Here is an 18,805-nt window from a genome sequence, read left to right as displayed (position 1 = left end):
CCTGCAGAGTATCAGTGAGGCACAGCCATGGTCCCCTTTTACCCACGTGAGGGGCTTTTATTGTTTAATTTGCATTTTCCTCTTTTATGTCCTCACTTGTGTAATTGGTTTTCATGCTCATCATCTTGCAACGACAGTTTGTTCACAGCGGAAATGCAAGGTGTTGTGTGATAGCCGTGATGCCGCTGTCAGTACAATCTTGTCATGTAGCAGGGCCCAGGTCCAGTTTCACTATACATAATATGTGTAAACCTGTTTCAGGCAAAACACTTGTGACATGTTGTGTAATTGCCAGCTTTGGCTTGATTAAGGAGTCTCTCCAGCTGACTCCCAAGTTACCAATGTGGAATGGCATTTATGAGTTTTTAAATATCTCAGCAAAACTATTTTCCCATGTTCTCCTCTTTTGCTGTTTCACTGTTCAAGTACATTTCTACAGTTGTGGGTGAAGTTCAAGCTGGTCTTTGATGAAAGTGCCTCTCCAAGAAACGTGTTAAAGGTTTGGGGCTGTTGGTCTTTAGTTCTTGTTACCATTGCTAACTCTGAGAGACGAGACAGTCCATGTAACTACAAAACAGTGCTGATTTATTCAAAGGATCACAGGTAAAATTAACATTACATGCTCAGGTATCTTGCACCTCCAAACTGCTCACAGGCAGATGTAAGATGAAAGACCCTGAACCAAACCAGGCCTATACATTATATCCCCTCGGTTGGGCTAGCCCCATACTACACAGAAACGTCAACCGAGACGTCTCTGTTACCAGCTTTGCAGCTGGTCATAGCAGTAGTCAAAACATGAAGTAAATCAATGTGTGTGTGTCTGTTGATTAAGTGGTGTGTAGCTAAAAACATTCTCACAGACTTCTAGTAACATGTCATGATATTAAACATAAGAACATATTATGGCTAAGGCTACAGTTATACACGTCATAATAATAATATTAAACACCCTGTCTGCTGACAGTCATCAACTCTTCTCTCTAGTTATCCTTGACCAGATGTACCCTGTAGAAACTCATAAGCATGACTAAGCATTTAACAGTCTAACTAGACATCCTATCTCCACTAAACATTTCTAATACATAAAGTATCTATCTGACTAAAAATGCCTAACAGGGCCTACAGTCTTGTGTTCAGTGTATGTACTGTGGACAATTTCATGGGAAGCACAATGGGCTGCCTATGCAGGAAGCCAAAGCCCTTCCTTCCCAAACCCCTCAAGCAACACATAGCCTAGTATATTCAGTGACATTGACTACTGCTTCCTCCTCTCTGAGAGGTTGTCTCCCTCCACTGATGTAATGGAGGTTGTCTTCTCAAGGTATTGTCATGATTAATGCAATTCTTCCCCCTTTTGGTTGCAGGATCTCTGAGCTTTTCTCTCTTGTATTCCACGACTCTATCTAGCGTCCATCCAACCCCCTGCTCCTTCTCAGACCATGCCATTACATAAGCACAAGTGTCAGTGGTTCAGGTAGCGCAGTGGCTGGTGCCCCAGGGCCCCCGCCATCTCATCTTGGTTATGCTTAGAGCGACATGACAAATTAGTGCTCACATGCCATTGGGGAAGAACTCATCAAGAACGAGAGATCGGAGGGGGAAATGGAAAGGGGACCGCAGGGCAAAGTGGGCTGAGCTTAGGGAAGGTCAAACATATGAAATATGGTCATGCACAAGTGTGTTGCTATAAATGAGCGACTATTGTGTTTGAGGGGATCAGAAAAGGTCTTGAGTTGTAAACGATAGTAGATGGGACTTTTAGGTAGAGTTTATAAAGAACAAATGTTTCAAACACTCTACCAGGGGATTCAGCAGTATTGGACCTTTTTACAGTAGAAATGCAAGGTGTTGGCTTATCAGATTTTTAATACATACCATATATAAGGCTAGAGGCAGGGCAAAAGTCTATGTAAATGTTTTTAGTCTGTGTTTTCTGAAATTAGCTGGAGTGAGTGAATCAGAGCAAGAGGAATTTTGATTAGCTAGAGTATAGATTCTTGCATAACAATCTAATTTAGATGCCAAATTAGTGGCAACGCCTCACTTGTTTTTCCTGCTAAATATGAAGATTTGCTCAACCCCACAAGAAATTATGACAGAGTATTGCCAGTCTCTGTCTATTTTGTATGTATGATCCCAGCAGGCACCCTTATAAAGAAAAGCGTTGAAGGAGCATGAGGGATAGGAGTCTGGGCCGTGGGGTGAGATATTAAGCATGTCGCACAGGGCCAATAAGTCAGTCTGCCACTCCAGTTCAGAATCTCTCCCAGCAAATCCAAAGTATTTCTGGGGGGAGGGAAAGGGGTTGAAGTCATGTCCATAGCACCTCAGTGGAGGGTCCAGGTGACAGCGCATGATTTAAACGGAGTTTCCTTGCACATTGAGGTTATCAAAGGAAGAATTAATGGCAGGGAGTGGGTTATGTGACATTGTTGCTACCTAGCAAAACTGTGTTGCAAGGCCATACATAAATCATAGCAGCAAAGTGACAGACAAGCTGTTGTCTGAAATGCTGCTGCCTGTATAGTCCCAGTATCGACTTTTCCCCTTGCTCCTCTCTTAAATCATGAAGTGTGGAATATAAATGGCCTAATTATTCCAGCAGAGAGTGAAATTAAAGGCATTCCTTTTTATTGCATCTTCCCAACAGATGGTGGTCAGATCTTACATCACTAATAGCAGCAGTTGGCAAACTCGGGTATAACATCATGACCAAAATCTTTACCTCTTGGTGTAACATATGGAGCAACTGATTTTCATACTTCAAGCCTCTTTAATCCCCATAAAGTACCCATATCTCTCAGTACCTCTGCCAACACCTGTCACATGGCCTTTGTATTTCAAATACTTCACATGAACTAAAAGGGTAAGTGTATCAATAATAGACTTCCCAAGAAGAAACCAAAGCCATTACTGACACTACAAATGAACCATGAAGTCATCATTCAGTGTTAGAAATGGCAAAGGCAGCATTAAAAATAAACAGATTTACTAAAGTTAACTATAGCTTCAGTCCCTAACATCCTCCTGTCCTTCATCTGTGTTGAATCTTCTAGCTCTAAACCCTGACGCGTTCTCGGCACCATTATTACTTATTACTGCATAGCCTACAGGACAGTCTCCACCATCGCCGTCCCATTAACACCGCTGCAGCAGGAAGAACAGCAGCAGCCACACATCTCTGGGCTACACAGGGATCTACGATCTGATAAGCGTTAATGCTGTGGTTTACAAGTTCTTCTGGACGCCACCTCAGTTGTTCACAGAAAAGGGGAATCTTAACAACTCATTAGAAATCCCCTGTGTGCATCCTTGGACCACTTTACTTTTCCTCCCGTAATTACTGACGCCAGCCCCTAGCCCAAAAAAAGTCAAAGGCAGCTGTGAATGAGAGTGAGTCACACAATCCAGAAATACAAGCTTCAAGGAGCTCTGCAGGGCTTAATCTCAACAGGAGGGCTGTTGAGCTGAATCAGATGCCTTTTTATTTTACTTCAGGGTATGGGTTGGTATGAGGGGGAACATGTCTCTGGGTATGTTTGTATATATAAAATACATATTTGTCTTGTCTTTAAATATTAAGTAAACCTTCCATGTGACAGTGCATGATTCTTTCCATCACACCTTTTGCCTTCCCTCCATATACACCCCTGCATGTCATACGTCTCTCTTTTTGTTTGCTTGCTTATCAGTGAAAAACACAACTATTCCATTTCCAGGTCTCTCATTCTTGTCCATTCAGATGAATGTGTGTAGATGTTGGTTAATTTTTTTTTCCTGACATGTACATACTGTATATATTGCCCTTAATGGCATTGAAATGTATTATTATTATTATTATTACAGTCATCATGGCCATTGTTTCTTTCAAAGCGTCGCGGTCAGTTTGCTCCCACACTTGGAAAGTAAGACTATTACCAATATGGAAAGAGAGGCAGGCACCGCACTCCTTCTGTCCCGTGTCACTGTGCCAGTGGTCCACATACAGTGACTCCAATTGTGCTGAAGCCCCTTAAGCTATAACTTGCTGAACTGAACACAATCACATGAACCACCCTTGAAAGATAATTGTCTATTACAGGCTGCAGATCTAGAGATTCAGAAATAGTCTTAATGTGTTTTGGTTCTTTTGACCCCATTGTGGTGTACAGAGGATGAAGAGAGTAGGCAGTCCTTAACAGGAGACCAATCAATAGGATGAGGAGAGAATGTGTGCATATGTGCTGAAAGTCAAAGAGGGAGCAAGATAACTAAGCTCTGCTGAGTCTGGCACTATTACTTCCACAGTGTGTCATGTTAGCTTAGAGTGGATGCAGGAAGGATCAGGACGTGGCAGCTAGTGAGGAACTGGAGCCAAGGTCCCCACAACCAGCACTGCTACCAGTCCTCTGTTGTAGTATAATGATTCCTAGCTGGGGGCAAAGGGATGTGTGGAAAGCTTATAGAGAAGCTCTACTAATTTGAAAAACAAAAATGATGTATTGGATACAATGAAATGTCGACATACCGATTCAGTTAGTTGAAAGTGAAGAATAAACTGTTGAAATATTTAGTTAAGTAACAAATAGCTGAAATATCTAAATACATCAGACTAGCTAAAAGTATTAGTTAAAACAGCCGAGCAGGATAAATGTAAAGGATACTAAGTGGTATTAGTAGAAATGCAGACTTGACCAAACTGATTTAAACTCTACTATTTGAAAACATTGCTTTCATTTTTTAGTATAAATTTGAAACCCATTGAATTGAACATTTGGAACATGATGGTGAGTCCATCAACAAAGATTGGTAGCCAGGGAATAATAATTCTGCTAAGGTGGCCCTCAGATGATTGCTTTTTCCTCAGAAGCAGTTGAAAGCAGGTATATGAGAATTTGCCACAGTATGTCTGTCCACGGAGTCTCCAGTAAAGCAGGTCTTGGGCTCTCTTGCTGCATGATATGCCCATTGCTGGATCCATATTGCGTCTGCTCATGCTTCATTGGTTTCCCACTCAGTGGAAATGGTAGAGTTGGACAGAGGGAGACGGTGGGATGAAGAGTGCTACTGTGAGTCAGGTTTGTAGGTATTAAGAAACTCGGTGGTGGTGCAGCGACATGAACAGACAGGAAAGAGAGCGAGTGGCTCAGTTTTTATGGTCTACCACACAGGTGTTACTGTGGCAACTGGAACCAGCTCGCCAGCTAGCCGTGCTGTGTCATCTTATTTTCTGCCTTTCCTCTTTTCTTTTACCCCAGTGTGTGGATCCTCTACCTTTCTCTCTTTTAGTCCAGCTTCATGTATCTCTCGCCCATTTGTTGGCAGCCTTTCTCTCCACCATTGTTCTCCACACTTTGCATTCTCCTTTCTCTTCACACCTACCTGCTCTTTCTTGTCACGTTTTTCTCCGTTCCCATAAGCACACTCTTTGCAGCTGAGTTTTAGGTCTGTGCTCAGTGGATTTGTCTTCCTTGACTGTGTTTGTGTAGGTGGATGTGGGAGTAGTTCACTTCACCCCTCTGGTCCAGCCCCAGATCCAGCAGCCCTTCAAGCTGGTGGAGAAACTCGTCAGGAACATATTCCAGTTCCGCAGGAAGCACTGCCATAAAGGAATAGAGTAAGCACTATTATGTGACGTATCCTCTTTTTCTACTTTTTTTTAAACTCTTTAATCTTGTCTCATCCTTTTCTGTTTCTATTCTACTTTTTGACAGTGGTGTCTTCGTCTCATTATTAATTAGAATGGTTTTTGATTTGCTTTTCTTCCTCACACACACCAGTCTGACAAATGAAGAGACAACTTCCGAACATTTCTGTAACCCAGTTCTAAACAGCAGAGCACCCTCACAGCCCTGTTGAAAACCATTAGCAACAAACCCACACACGTGCACCCTGCCCATCGCCCCCGTTCCCGGTAGAAAAGTGCATGTAGGCCCGGATAACAAAAGAACACTGCTGTGTGAAAGAAAGCAGCAATTATGAGTCATTGAGGTGGCATAGGAAGGCGAGGCAACATATTTTATGAAACTGCAGTGGGCTGGCAGCAGTGGCACCAAATTGCAGAAGAGGCACCAGAGCTAAAGCGCCTAAAAAGCATCTGTACTGCAAAGCATGTGAAACTGGCTCAGTAACCTTCAAAGAATACAGAAGAACATTTTTAGCAGGGTTTTTAAAAATTAATGGCCACATCAGTGTATTGAATGTTCTGGAGAGCTTTTTAAAGTGAGAGCCAGTAAAATAAATACAAATCAGAAATTTCAATTATAGCTGCTCTTCTTCTTTATGTTGAAGAGGTTTGTATTTGTGTGACTTTCTTCTTGTGTCAATGTCTAACATCTGTTGACTGTGCAGCATGGTCGTGGAAGAAATTAAAAATTCATGAGCAGGTCAAGTCCTTTGTGTGATTTCAGTTAACTACACAGATTTGAAATAACTGCTGAGGGATTGCTTCTTTTTGTTTGAATTTTATAATGCTATTAAACTTGCATGATCATGTGAGCGTGGATGTAGGAAAGTATGCTATCATGTCGTCTTTGTTTTTATTCTTCCTCAGAAAGTTGTTCCCTGAGGTGTGTCGTGTGGAGCTAACACAGGAGATGATGCAGAAGGCCGATGTGGACCCCACTCTACGCCCTACAGAACTCACCATGTCCCAGTTCAGGGCTTTAGCAGATGCCTACGCTCATCTCTGCACCCATGAACCCAGTCTCCTCGGCTATGAGTTCAGAGAGGAGCTCAGAGAGAAGCGCCTCGCCGGGCGAAAAAACACACCAATGAAAACATTTATGGACATGCCAGCTGACACGCCAATAAGACCTCAACAAACCTGCTGGAAATATAAAGAAAGCAAGAGAAGCCCACTTGCACAGGAGACAACAGACAGCTCTTAGCCTTGACATTTCCACCTGGCCTAAGCTTAAATTTTTAAAACATTTTTCCCTGCACCCTGGGAGCAATAGGTAGCTCAGTATACATGAAATCCTGTGATAGAGACAAAAACTATAAGGCAAGTAAATAGCCTGGGCAGTTGGAGAAGCTCGTAAATGTTGTTCTGGGATGGGAAAACACAGAGCAGAGTCACGTTGCTGTGGGAGAATAAGAAATGCATGCTAGTTACCTGCAATAGCTCTTTTTAGAGCAAGTATCTTTTTATGTCCCATTTCTTCCTTCAGACGCAACTCGCATAACACCTTGTCCTGTGGGAGCTGAAAGAAATGTCACATTGCTTTCAGGGTGATTTAGAGAAAAAGATGGCAGCACCATATCCAGGTCATTTTTTTCTTCCACTGTGCACTGGATTGCTGAGTCAGTTGGGGAACAGAGCTTAAGGGAGGAGGAAAGTGATAAGAATTTGTCAACTGGAGTTGGACTCAGGAAAGTGGCATTAAAGGAAGAGGACTCGTTTCTGTTAAATAGTTTTCAGTTTAAAAATCAGACCATTTAATGTTGGTTCTGTATGTTTGCCTGCCGCTGTACATGTTCATCTAAACGCTTAGGAGTCGAAATATTTTGCTGTCCAACTGGCAAATGAGGCAAATAATTCATTCAACTAATTAGAAATTGATAGTATTAATGGAGGTACTGATGTGGTACATATTTGTTAAATTTCATGTAGGCTACTATGACATCTAAAATAAATCAGATGCTTGTGTCAGTGTTTGATATTTGAATGTCAGAACATGCTGCAGAACATGGCAGGGCTGTTTCTTGCCAGTGTGGCAGATTCTATGTATGCATTGACTCACTTTTGATGATCGGTGGGTGTTAATTTCCAGCCTCAATCAGGATCTGCTTTCTCATGGCAGTATTCAAGAGACTGCCATTGGTAGCTACAACACTGTGTTACTAAGGGGGCTCAGTGACCCTTAAGAAACACCCTGGACAGGTCGCCAATCCATTGCAGGGCTAACATAGAGACAAACAACCACACACACACACACTCCTATGGGCAATTTAGACACCAATCAACCTAAGCTGCAGGTCTTTGGACTGTGGGAGGAAGCCGGAGTACCCGGAGAGAACCCACGCAAGCACCGGGAGAACATGCAAACTCCACACAGAAAGGTCCCAGGTGGGGCCCGAACCCAGAACCTTCTTGCTGTGAGGTTCTGGGTACGGGCGCATGGTGCTAACCACTGCGCCACTGTGCTGCCCTCTTATTTGCAACTTGTGTATAAAATTGAAGCACTGCAGTAAAGCTTTTTCCTCATATTTCTGTGTAACCGTGGCCCACTTCTGGCAGATTATTGTGTATTCTATGGAAGATTTACCTGTTCTTTTGATACTGCTATAGAATAGCACATCTCTGATGACAGCTAATCAAGGATGATGGCGAGTCTAGTCCAGGGACTAAACCGCTTGGTTCCCCGCACTGCTTTACCTGTCAGCAGAACATAAAGGATGTGTAAAACTGAACTGACAGACTTGTGAAAGCATTGTTCTCCAGGCCTCATTCGCAGATAAACCCTTTATTTGTAAAACAGTTCCATAAGAATGGAGCATTCACATTCATTGGTTTGCTAGCATTACAGGCATGGTATGGTTGAGCTGAGAAGGTAAAGACTGTAGTAGCGGTTTGCCTTTTACAGTACCTCAACATGTACTTTATGTATGGCAAACGATGATTTACAAAAATATCAGCTGCATTTATTGCTAATTCCTGGCTAGTTTATCTGTACAGTGTCAAGTATGTATACGTAGATGTTTAGACGATAGAAAAGACTTTTTATACACTGATTTACAAAAATATCAGCTGCATTTATTGCAAATTTCTATTTTCTTATCTGTACAGTATCAGCTATGTATACGTAGATGTTTAGACGATAGAAAAGACTAATATACAACAAGGAAAATTGGGTTTTAAACATTATTGCTGTTCAATTAAGCAGCCATACATGGTACTGTATACACTGGAAATTACAATCTTAAGTGAAAGACAGCCAAAATCCAGCAGGCTCCACTTAAACTGCAGTGAATAAACATCTTTATTTAAATGATAAGGCTAGTAATTCCCTGTGTTTTGGTTATTTTACCACAACTCCCAATACAGAGACTAAAATAAACAATGAATTTCATGTAGCGTAGCGTCTGTGAATCCAGACCCTGGTTTAGTTTGTCACAGACTTCCACTGTTGTCCAAAAACTATTAAGAACACACCAATGAGCCACACCGCTGCACCGATTGGCATGTTTCGTCCTCAAAAAAATGGGAGGGTAGTAGCGCTGTTATGTGCAAAGCAAGAAGTTATCAGAGTTTTAGGCTTCTAGATTTGTGGAAACCAAAACACAGAAAATCACTGGCCATCTCCTTTAGGAATAGACCAAACCTTTACTTCAAACCTCCACCCAAAAAGGTACTTAGCTAGGATATACACAATCAAACCTGTTAATAAATAAAAACAATATTAATAACATTAAAAGATGTAGAGTTAAAAATAATATATATGCAAACAGTGTACTTTAGTGCACAAAAAACAGCGAAAAGGCTTAGTTGTGAAAGTCGGTCTACTTTCTCTTGATTTACACCCATCTCTTCTCAGAAACACTGACTTGACCACTACCGCTCTGTGGGTGTATCTTTCATTTCCTTTTCACTGAAAATGCATTTCCTGGTTCTGTTAAACAAAATGAATACTTGACAAGTCCTGAACCCACACTAAAGGCGCCTGTGCCAAAACACCAGATTTATTTTATATGCGCACTGTGCATTTCTTCCCCTTTCTCCAACTTTTCAGATTGACAGGCAGATCTGACAGGCCAAGGACATTCTCCTCCTTTCTTCATAGAAAAGGTCAAAAGCCAAATCTGCGTGAGCTGCAGAGGAGACTTGGATGGAATACGTCACTCTGACAGTTTGTAGCGAGGAGGCGCAGGCCAGCGAGCTGAAGAAAGAGCGAGTATGCATCACTGCCTGCCAGATTCACTGCAGTCATTATCAGTGGGACAAATCACCTCGCTTCGCCTCTCTCAGAGGAGAAACTGGGTGTGTCAGCCAATGGGCATCCATCAGAATACATCATTTACACCTAACCTTTAGCAGGCAGGTGTGACTTATTAAATCAACTTATGAGTTGAGGCACCCTGGTAGAGCCTGCAGTAGACCACAGGAGCATCCCCTGTTGTGACTTATGGGCTTGGGTCAGCCCCTCTGACCTCTATGGCCATAACCCTGTGGTCCATGTACAGTAAAGTCTTGTCCACACTACCACCTAGGTGGAAGGAATGTTTCCTGAGTCAGCGGCATAACTCGCAGCTGGATCATAGAAACAGTCCTCATTGACTACTGAAGTCAGACTTTGAACACTAAACTCTCTCTCCAGTAATGTGTTGAGGTCTGCCACCCCCGATGATGATGCTGCATCTGTCTGGCTGTCCAGTGACCTGCTGTGCTCTTTCATGTTCAACAGTGCACCCTGGCTCCTTTTAAAACTACTGGCTGTCCTCTTAACAGCACTGTCCTCTTTGGGTTTGATCTCTGGAGTGTCCCCAACACGTTCAGGTTGAGCACAGGGTGCTGGTTCACATGTTGACACAGCGTCCTCTGAGATTTGAAGTTGGAGCAACTGAGCCTCAGTGGCAGAAGTTGGGGAGCTGCTGTCTTCACTGTTCTTCTGCGTTCCCTCGCTAAAGCCGTCATCATCCTCATCACTTAAAATATCTGACTCTTCGACAGAGGTGGAGTTGGGCTCTGACATCTGAGGCCAGATCTGCTGGTCAGGGGAAGGACAGGGTGGAGGAGCCTGAGAGAAACTGTAGGTTCCACTGCTCAGGCTTCCCTCATCTGAGTCTGAACCCAACTTGGGATTCCCAGCCTGGGTGGAGAGATCTCTACACGGCTGTTTACACAACCACGAGGCTCTGGAGGAACCTGGTACCAAAGGCGGAGACAGAAGTTAGAAATTCTGCTCTTATCTGGGCAAAACAGTTGCACCTTAAGCTCCCCCTAGCATTTTAATGACCTAAAAAGAAATAAGATCATTTGTAAAGTACATACATACATACGTGTTACACAGCTGATGACTTTTTTTTAAGACAAACCTTAAAAGCCATATACCCCTCAGCACGAATCACCCTATGCACTATGTGGACATGTCCTTACAGGACTCTTTCTCCCCCATAAAACATACAAGAATATTTTTCATATGAATGATTACCTAGCCGGGCGGAGGAGGGCAAGGTGCTGCGCAGGGGGGCCGGGTGTTCCTTACAGGTCCTCTCCAGCGTGCCCTCGCTCTTCATGTTCCTCCTCACATTCTCCCTGAGGATGGAGCGGATAACCTTGACGATGCTGACCTTGCTCTCAGGCCCACTGAGGACGACACAGCAGAGGTACCACAGCAACATGAGCACAGGGTATGTTAAACTCGATTTCAGAAGCTAAATATAGATTAGGTGGACTGGTGAGAAAAATCCATTGTGTCCCCAGTGTAACGGATTTAATTTATTAGGAGTGATCCCAATTTCACAGTGTGTAATGAGAATTTCCAAATTGGTCACAGGCTTCACTCTCACCATTATCCCCATGCAGACAGTCTGTACTGGTAAATGCTAAGACAACAACAGCAACCATAACCTCCATGGGAAGAAGTGCCAAGTTGGTGTATATTATCTAAGGTGTATTTTCTGGGGACAATAATATGAAACCAAGTGTGAAATTAGCCAAATTACAAAATTACAACCCGAATTGCCTGATCTCAGCAGCAAACGACTTCCATCTACCATCAGAGCTGTAGTTGGGTCATTATCTGTAAGCAATGCTTTACAATGAGAGGTTACTAACAAGTATGTTCATTTGTGTTTTAACTCCAAACATAAAGCTGTTGGTACATTTACAACCTAGTTCATTGTTCTTGTTATATAATGAGGGTGCAGTGTTTACAACCAGGGAAACTAAAGGTAAACCATTTTCAGGAGATTCTAATCCTGGTATGTATAACAGGAAAAAAATACTATTGGATCTATGAATGCATATCAGAAATAATCTGATTCCATCTGAAGGTTTAATCTCTGACCTGCTACACAACTGGAAGACTGTCTCTGGTCTCCCTTCCACTTCAGACCTGGAGTGAATGAGCTCCCAGATGCAACTGCTTTCTGTGCCTGTTCCTGGGAGAGTGAGGAAATAAAAGAGAGGCTTTTAATCACACAGTCCAAATATGGTTTATGGTTTCAAAATGAGATAGGGAGGGAGGGAGCTGAACTGAAATGTCAAGAGGTGTGTGTGTGTCCTTGCACTTGCTACATACAGTATTGTTCAAAATAATAGCAGTACAATGTGACTAACCAGAATAATCCAGGTTTTTAGTATATTTTTTATTGCTACATGGCAAACAAGTTACCAGTAGGTGCAGTAGATTCTCAGAAAGCAAACAAGACCCAGCATTCATGATATGCACGCTCTTAAGGCTGTGCAATTGGGCAATTAGTTGAAAGGGGTGTGTTAAAAAAATAGCAGTGTGGCATTCAATCAGTGAGGTCATCAATTTTGTGAAATAACAGGTGTGAATCAGGTGGCCCCTATTTAAGGATGAAGCCAGCACTTGTTGAACATGCATTTGAAAGCCTGAGGAAAATGGGTCGTTCAAGACATTGTTCAGAAGAACAGCGTACTTTGATTAAAAAGTTGATTGGAGAGGGGAAAACCTATAAAGAGGTGCAAAAAATTATAGGCTGTTCAGCTAAAATGATCTCCAATGCCTTAAAATGGAGAGCAAAACCAGAGAGACGTGGAAGAAAACGGAAGACAACCATCAAAATGGATCGAAGAATAACCAGAATGGCAAAGGCCCAGCCAATGATCAGCTCCAGGATGATCAAAGACAGTCTGGAGTTACCTGTAAGTACTGTGACAGTTAGAAGACGTCTGTGTGAAGCTAATCTATTTTCAAGAATCCCCCGCAAAGTCCCTCTGTTAAAAAAAAGGCACGTGCAGAAGAGGTTACAATTTGCCAAAGAACACATCAACTGGCCTAAAGAGAAATGGAGGAACATTTTGTGGACTGATGAGAGTAAAATTGTTCTTTTTGGGTCCAAGGGCCACAGACAGTTTGTGAGACGACCCCCAAACTCTGAATTCAAGCCACAGTACACAGTGAAGACAGTGAAGCATGGTGGTGCAAGCATCATGATATGGGCATGTTTCTCCTACTATGGTGTTGGGCCTATTTATCGCATACCAGGGATCATGGATCAGTTTGCATATGTCAAAATACTTGAAGAGGTCATGTTGCCTTATGCTGAAGAGGACATGCCCTTGAAATGGTTGTTTCAACAAGACAATGACCCCAAACACACTAGTAAACGAGCAAAGTCTTGGTTCCAAACCAACAAAATTAATGTTATGGAGTGGCCAGCCCAATCCCCGGACCTTAATCCAATCGAGAACTTGTGGGGTGATATCAAAAATGCTGTTTCTGAAGCAAAACCAAGACATGTAAATGAATTGTGGAATGTTGTTAAAGAATCATGGAGTGTAATAACAGCTGAAAGGTGCCACAAGTTGGTTGACTCCATGCCACACAGATGTGAAGCAGTTATAACAAACTGTGGTCATACAACTAAATATTAGTTTAGTGATTCACAGGATTGCTAAATCCTAGAAACAAAAACGTTTGTACAACATAGTTTTGTGTTTGTACAGTCAACGGCAGACACTGCTATTTTTTTGAACACACCCCTTTCAACTAATTGCCCAATTTCACAGCCTTAAGAGCGTGCATATCATGAATGCTGGGTCTTGTTTGCTTTCTGAGAATCTACTGCACCTACTGGTAACTTGTTTGCCATGTAGCAATAAAAAATATACTAAAAACCTGGATTATTCTGGTTAGTCACATTGTACTGCTATTATTTTGAACAATACTGTACAGGGGAACACAGTATTTTTTGCTACAGAGTGAGGACATTTTAGCCAGTCCTTTTTTTTCTGAAACAGCTTTTTGAGGGTTAAGACTTGGTTTTAGAGCTAGGCTTAAGGTAAGGGTAGGGGGATGCATTATGTCAGTGAGTGTCCTCATAAAAATAGAAGTACAAGGGTATGTGTGTGTGTTAAAGAGAAGGAGCGTATGTGTGTGTGGGGGGAATTATGGAGGGGAAGAAAGATTTAGTGATCGATTTAGAGGGGCTAATGTGGCAGTGTGCCAGGCTCTTACCTGCAGTATTTCCCAACCTGACCTGCAGCGCTGAGAGCGGGATGAGCCAACGGAACTTAAAGGGGTCGGAATCTCCATGAGACAGTGCTGAACGAGGGTTGGCCTGGTCAGCACATAGGAGAAAAAAAGATGAATTCTCTCTTACACTCCACAGACACCATCTGTGGCATGTGAGGGTAAATGAGTGCAACAAACACTAAGTACCATTTTCTTCTTCAGCTTGTTGCTCTCCCTGTAGACCAATATCACCGCCTTTTTGAACACTGGTGAGAGAGAACACATCAGCAACTTAGTTTTGAGTGCAATGGCCTCTTGAGGAAAGCAGAGCAAAGGAACTCACAAAAGATGCCAATATGAAGCGTATATCAGTGTGCTACAGCTACAGATGTTGACATTCACCAAGTGCCACTGCAGATCGTTTTGTGTGGCTCTCCAGCAAACCTCAGTATGCTTCGTTTGTACTGATCAAACCGCAAACATCCATAAGTGAACATGGATCTGCAGCTGTGTGTTGAGACAAAACTGTATGTGGAGGAATACCAGCCAAAATACTGGTTGCCAGAAACCTTTCAAGTCTGGCAAGATGGGAAGGAATATGTGTGGCTCCCTGAATGCAGCCACAGCGGTGGCAGGAGCAGTGTGCATGCTCACCAAACACGGTCATTTCAGGGTCTTTTCTCATGCGACCCAATGATGAATGAGGGTTGAGCCAGACCACTGAGGAATGCATGAGAAACTCTCCCATCGAAATCTCTGTGACCTGAGACAGACACAGTGGAGATGTTTAAAAAGAAAACAGAGGCAGAAGAATTACAAACCATACTGTACTTACACTGAAGTTGGCAAATAACTGAACCAATGTAAGACCCCTAAGTTTTTATCTTGTTTTCAGATTCTAGTTAAGAACAGTGCATTTATGTCCACTGTAAGTCTGACAAAGGAACCATGAGCATCTACCTTATTCATTAGAAAGATTATTTGCAGTAAGATCTACTTTCATTTCCTCTTTGAATCTGCATTATGAATAATACAATCAGGGAGACGATGAGAGTCTGATGTCTTTTAGAAATGAAGGCATTTTAATAGTCTCTTTTTCATCCAGTCAAATCCCCAAACGCTGAGTAGAAATGTAGTTTTAGGCTTTCTGCAAATCATTATGAAGCATCCTAATCATAACTTGGATTACTGAATAATGAATTCAACAGGATATCAATCAGATGAAAATCAAATGACACTGCTGCCATTCAAAATGCAGTCAAGGTCATTTACATGCTGTGGTTGAACTGATGTGAACACAGTGGATCTGATTCATCTAAAAACATGTTTTCCTTGTTTCTTCTCTCCTTGGATCCTTTCCTTTCCTTCAGTGGGAGGGACTAAGATACATGTGAGGAAACATGGATGCAGTCAAGGGAATTGAGCTGTAATCAGTGTCTGTGAATGTCAGTGAAGTTTAACAGATGCTACAAAACAGGGTGAAAGTTCATTTTCAAGTAAACTTTGATCTGGACCTTAACTGGGAGTTGTTTGAGTATGTTGAAAACATATGGTACCCATGATTTAGCAGTCTCTTTGACTATTTATACTGCAGGGGTTACCAACCAAATATTCCATCAATTTGTAAATATATTCAGTTACCAGAGGCAATGCACAAGAGGACGGCGTAAACAATATAAGAAGCTAAACCAAAGCTCTGCTCTGATACTGTTTGAAGTAGTTTAAACTGATTTCACCAAGGACACTTTAAAGTGTATTCATTATGTTGGGCGATAGTGAATACTGGATTCTAAAAGGTACGTCTACCTCCTTGTCGTGGCCAGTCTGTTCGGCGACTAGCTGATCAAACACAGAGCCGTAATCCTCATAGATCTTCTGCATCTCATTGATGTGGCTGGCCACCTTCTCCATGGCTTTCTGAGCCTCTGCAGAGACCAGAACAGATGAAAGTGCCAACAGGATTCAGTTCTTGACTGTATATGTGGATTGTTAGCGCTACTGTAGCAGACTGTATTTGGTCATTGTGTGTGCATTGCATATGGGGAAAGTTATTCAGTGCCAGATGTATTTTTCTTAGCACATTTTTGCCATGTCTGGGTGCACTTCGTTTGTGTACGTCTTTCTATTCCTACCAGTGAGGTGATAGTGTTCCTCGCTGTCAGCATCAGTGAGTGAGACCAGCTCCCTGAGCAGCAGAGGGTACTTGAGCACCCTCTGCACTGGTTTAATCAGGTAGGACTCCAAGGTGGACGAGTGCTGCTTGGTGGGGTTCCTCGCATCCAGAAATTCTTTAAAGGCTTGATCCGTCTTAGCTGAAATAACACAGTATGAATTAATATGGATATGTGATCTTTGTTTGCGTGTTTGTGTTTTCTGAAGTACTCTAATGGTCTCAGCTACACCATGTATGCCAAGTTCGTAAGCCAGAATCTGATGTGACAGGAAAAAATGTTGGCTTTCCATTGCATCCCGCACAGGCCTGTGCATAATAATGGTGCAATAACATGTCTCCAGCAGGGGGTAGTGTAGGCTTCTGTTGAACCTACCACCTACCATGACCACCGCAGTATTGACATGTAAACATCTGTGTATGAAGCCAATACATTCAGGGCACCACCTCTTGAGTATCATAATAAATTGAAGCCAGGGTCTTTGCACATAGCAAATGGTAAAAAAAAAAAAAAATCTAGTACAATTGCGATGAGTTAAAAATGATCAAGTTGGCACTATTGAGTGTAGGCTGCAGCCAAATTGTTTGAAAGGGCAGGTATAATAGAGAATAAGCCTTCTGTAAAGGTGATGACATTTTCCCTGAACAGTTTGCTTCCACGACATTTACAGAGGGGGGCCATTAAAGTATTAATTATAGCACAACCACAGACAGGCAGCCGCATCAACAACTCCGAGACTAATTGGCAGGCAATTAATGAGTCGCCAAATAAACAGAAGAACTAAGGCAACCCAGGGCCCTTGGCATGATGGGAATGGGAGGGGTGAAGAAGATGGCAGAGAGGGGAATATAATTACTTAGAGGGTTGACAACACCCACAGATTCCTCCTCTGTGTCCTCGGATCATCTGGTTGCAACCAGGCTGCACTGGGCATTCTGTATCCTGCTGAGCCAACGCTGTAGTCAGTGTGTGAAGAAGGCAACTATCATCTTATAATATTGGCCTGTTCGTATCTGTACTGTGCAATTATCATGCCTCATGTCATTCTAATATGTGTGTGGCACCAACCACAACATTTAAAGCTCTGGTAAATGAACACGGTGCATAAACCCTGTGAGTACTAGTGCTTTGAGGCCGGCCTCTTTTCCCTTCTCTCAGTCATTTTGCTCCAAGTCGTCACTGCCCTCAGACTCCAGGGGAGGGAGGAGGGTAAATACATCTGAAGTATTCACATTTCGTACATTATTGTTGTCATTCTAAAAGACTATATTTGAGAGTGATAGAAGGTTCCCATCATTGACGATTTGGATTACAAATTTAGGTCTTTTAAAGTTCATCTATAAAAGGAACAGGAGGGTTTTCCTCAAGGATAGTACCAAAAGACCCTTTTATAATTGATGTTGAATGATATCATTCAACATAATTTTCACGATTGTTCAAACCATTTAACACTGCAAAAAAACTTTTGTGCACCGGAGTTGCTTTGATAACCATATTTATCACATTTTCTGGTAAAGTGTGACCCATCAGAAACGTTTTCCTGAGTGTTTTTTCCCTTCTACTACTGTTAAATCCATCCTGCTGCCTCCTTTGAGGAATATCCCACACAAGATTTAAGCAGCACAGGGGAATGGAATTGCCTCCCCCCACACACACACTTGTCACGAAGAAGAAGCCAATCTTCTTACATTTATCTCTGGACTGGGCAGCGTTCCCAAAGAGTGGTAGAAAGGTCGGCATCTTAACAGGCATAAATCAACTTCCAAATTACCACTCTGTCGCATACAGAGAGAGACGCAAGGAATTACTGGGGCTTTCAGGTTGTTTTGGCTATCTGCTGTGAGTGGACAAGGTCAGTCAAAGTCTGTGTATTAATATATGCATGTATTTAACGTCATCTGCCTGTAAAACCGGTAATAGCTTTGAATGGTTAGAAATTGTAGTTCACAAACTGACAGAATTTGTCTAAATATTTTGTGCGCCTCTGTGCCTAATGTCAGAGATAGAACAGGGCCTGCAGTAAATTGGAGAGGCATCTCTCACCTCATTTTCAATCTCGTCTGTCACTCTGGGACATTTACTTTTATACATAATTTGTTTCCCAAAAGAAAAGGCCAAACCTTCAAACAGTGGCTGCTCCGAGGTGTGTCTGATGCAACATGGGTGCAAGGAAGCTGAATTTAGCATGGGTGCGTCACACTTTGGATTAATATGTTTCTGAAGATGTATTTACTATATACCAATTCTCAGTTCCATTGCAGTAGGAATCTATTTGGACATCATGTATTCTTCATGTATGGAGGTGTGTAATACCTCTCTCCAGGACCTTCTGGACCTTGATGTGGTTGGCACAGAAGCCGCTGTAAAGCTTGAAGTGATCAGCGTAGTAGAGAAATGAACCCCCAAGAGAAAACAGCAGCTTCTGTAAATGGAGAGGGTGTGGGAGAAAAACAAAGCCAGGGACTGAGTGTCGCACACAGATGGAGCAAGAGTGAGTGATGCTAC

The 18,805-nt window shown here is 42.4% G+C and overlaps 2 protein-coding genes across 4 annotated transcripts in view; one reads left to right on the top strand and one right to left on the bottom strand.

The window, feature by feature from the left end:
- The window catches only part of tfb1m (transcription factor B1, mitochondrial), a 24,493-nt gene extending 17,519 nt beyond the window's left edge, over window positions 1-6,974 (top strand). For both annotated transcript variants that reach the window (XM_020608650.1, XM_020608649.1), the window contains exons 7-8: window positions 5,472-5,599; window positions 6,536-6,974. In XM_020608650.1, coding sequence (XP_020464306.1) covers window positions 5,472-5,599; window positions 6,536-6,872 — 465 coding nt within the window. In that variant the 3' untranslated portion in view covers window positions 6,873-6,974. The remainder of the gene's footprint in view (window positions 1-5,471; window positions 5,600-6,535) is intronic.
- Window positions 6,975-8,414: 1,440 nt separating this feature from the next.
- tiam2a (TIAM Rac1 associated GEF 2a) overlaps window positions 8,415-18,805 on the bottom strand; it is a 50,419-nt gene continuing 40,028 nt past the window's right edge. For both annotated transcript variants that reach the window (XM_020608567.1, XM_020608568.1), the window contains exons 18-26: window positions 18,614-18,722; window positions 16,262-16,441; window positions 15,936-16,054; window positions 14,784-14,892; window positions 14,337-14,395; window positions 14,133-14,235; window positions 11,994-12,087; window positions 11,136-11,290; window positions 8,415-10,849 (exon numbers count right to left, since the gene is read on the bottom strand). In XM_020608567.1, coding sequence (XP_020464223.1) covers window positions 10,191-10,849; window positions 11,136-11,290; window positions 11,994-12,087; window positions 14,133-14,235; window positions 14,337-14,395; window positions 14,784-14,892; window positions 15,936-16,054; window positions 16,262-16,441; window positions 18,614-18,722 — 1,587 coding nt within the window. In that variant the 3' untranslated portion in view covers window positions 8,415-10,190. The remainder of the gene's footprint in view (window positions 10,850-11,135; window positions 11,291-11,993; window positions 12,088-14,132; window positions 14,236-14,336; window positions 14,396-14,783; window positions 14,893-15,935; window positions 16,055-16,261; window positions 16,442-18,613; window positions 18,723-18,805) is intronic.

Source organism: Monopterus albus, unplaced genomic scaffold (genome assembly GCF_001952655.1).
Source record: "Monopterus albus unplaced genomic scaffold, M_albus_1.0 scaffold94.1, whole genome shotgun sequence".
In the NCBI taxonomy this organism is placed as follows: domain Eukaryota; kingdom Metazoa; phylum Chordata; class Actinopteri; order Synbranchiformes; family Synbranchidae; genus Monopterus; species Monopterus albus.
Note: the sequence above shows the minus strand (reverse complement) of the source record. Positions and strands in the feature narration are given on the sequence as shown.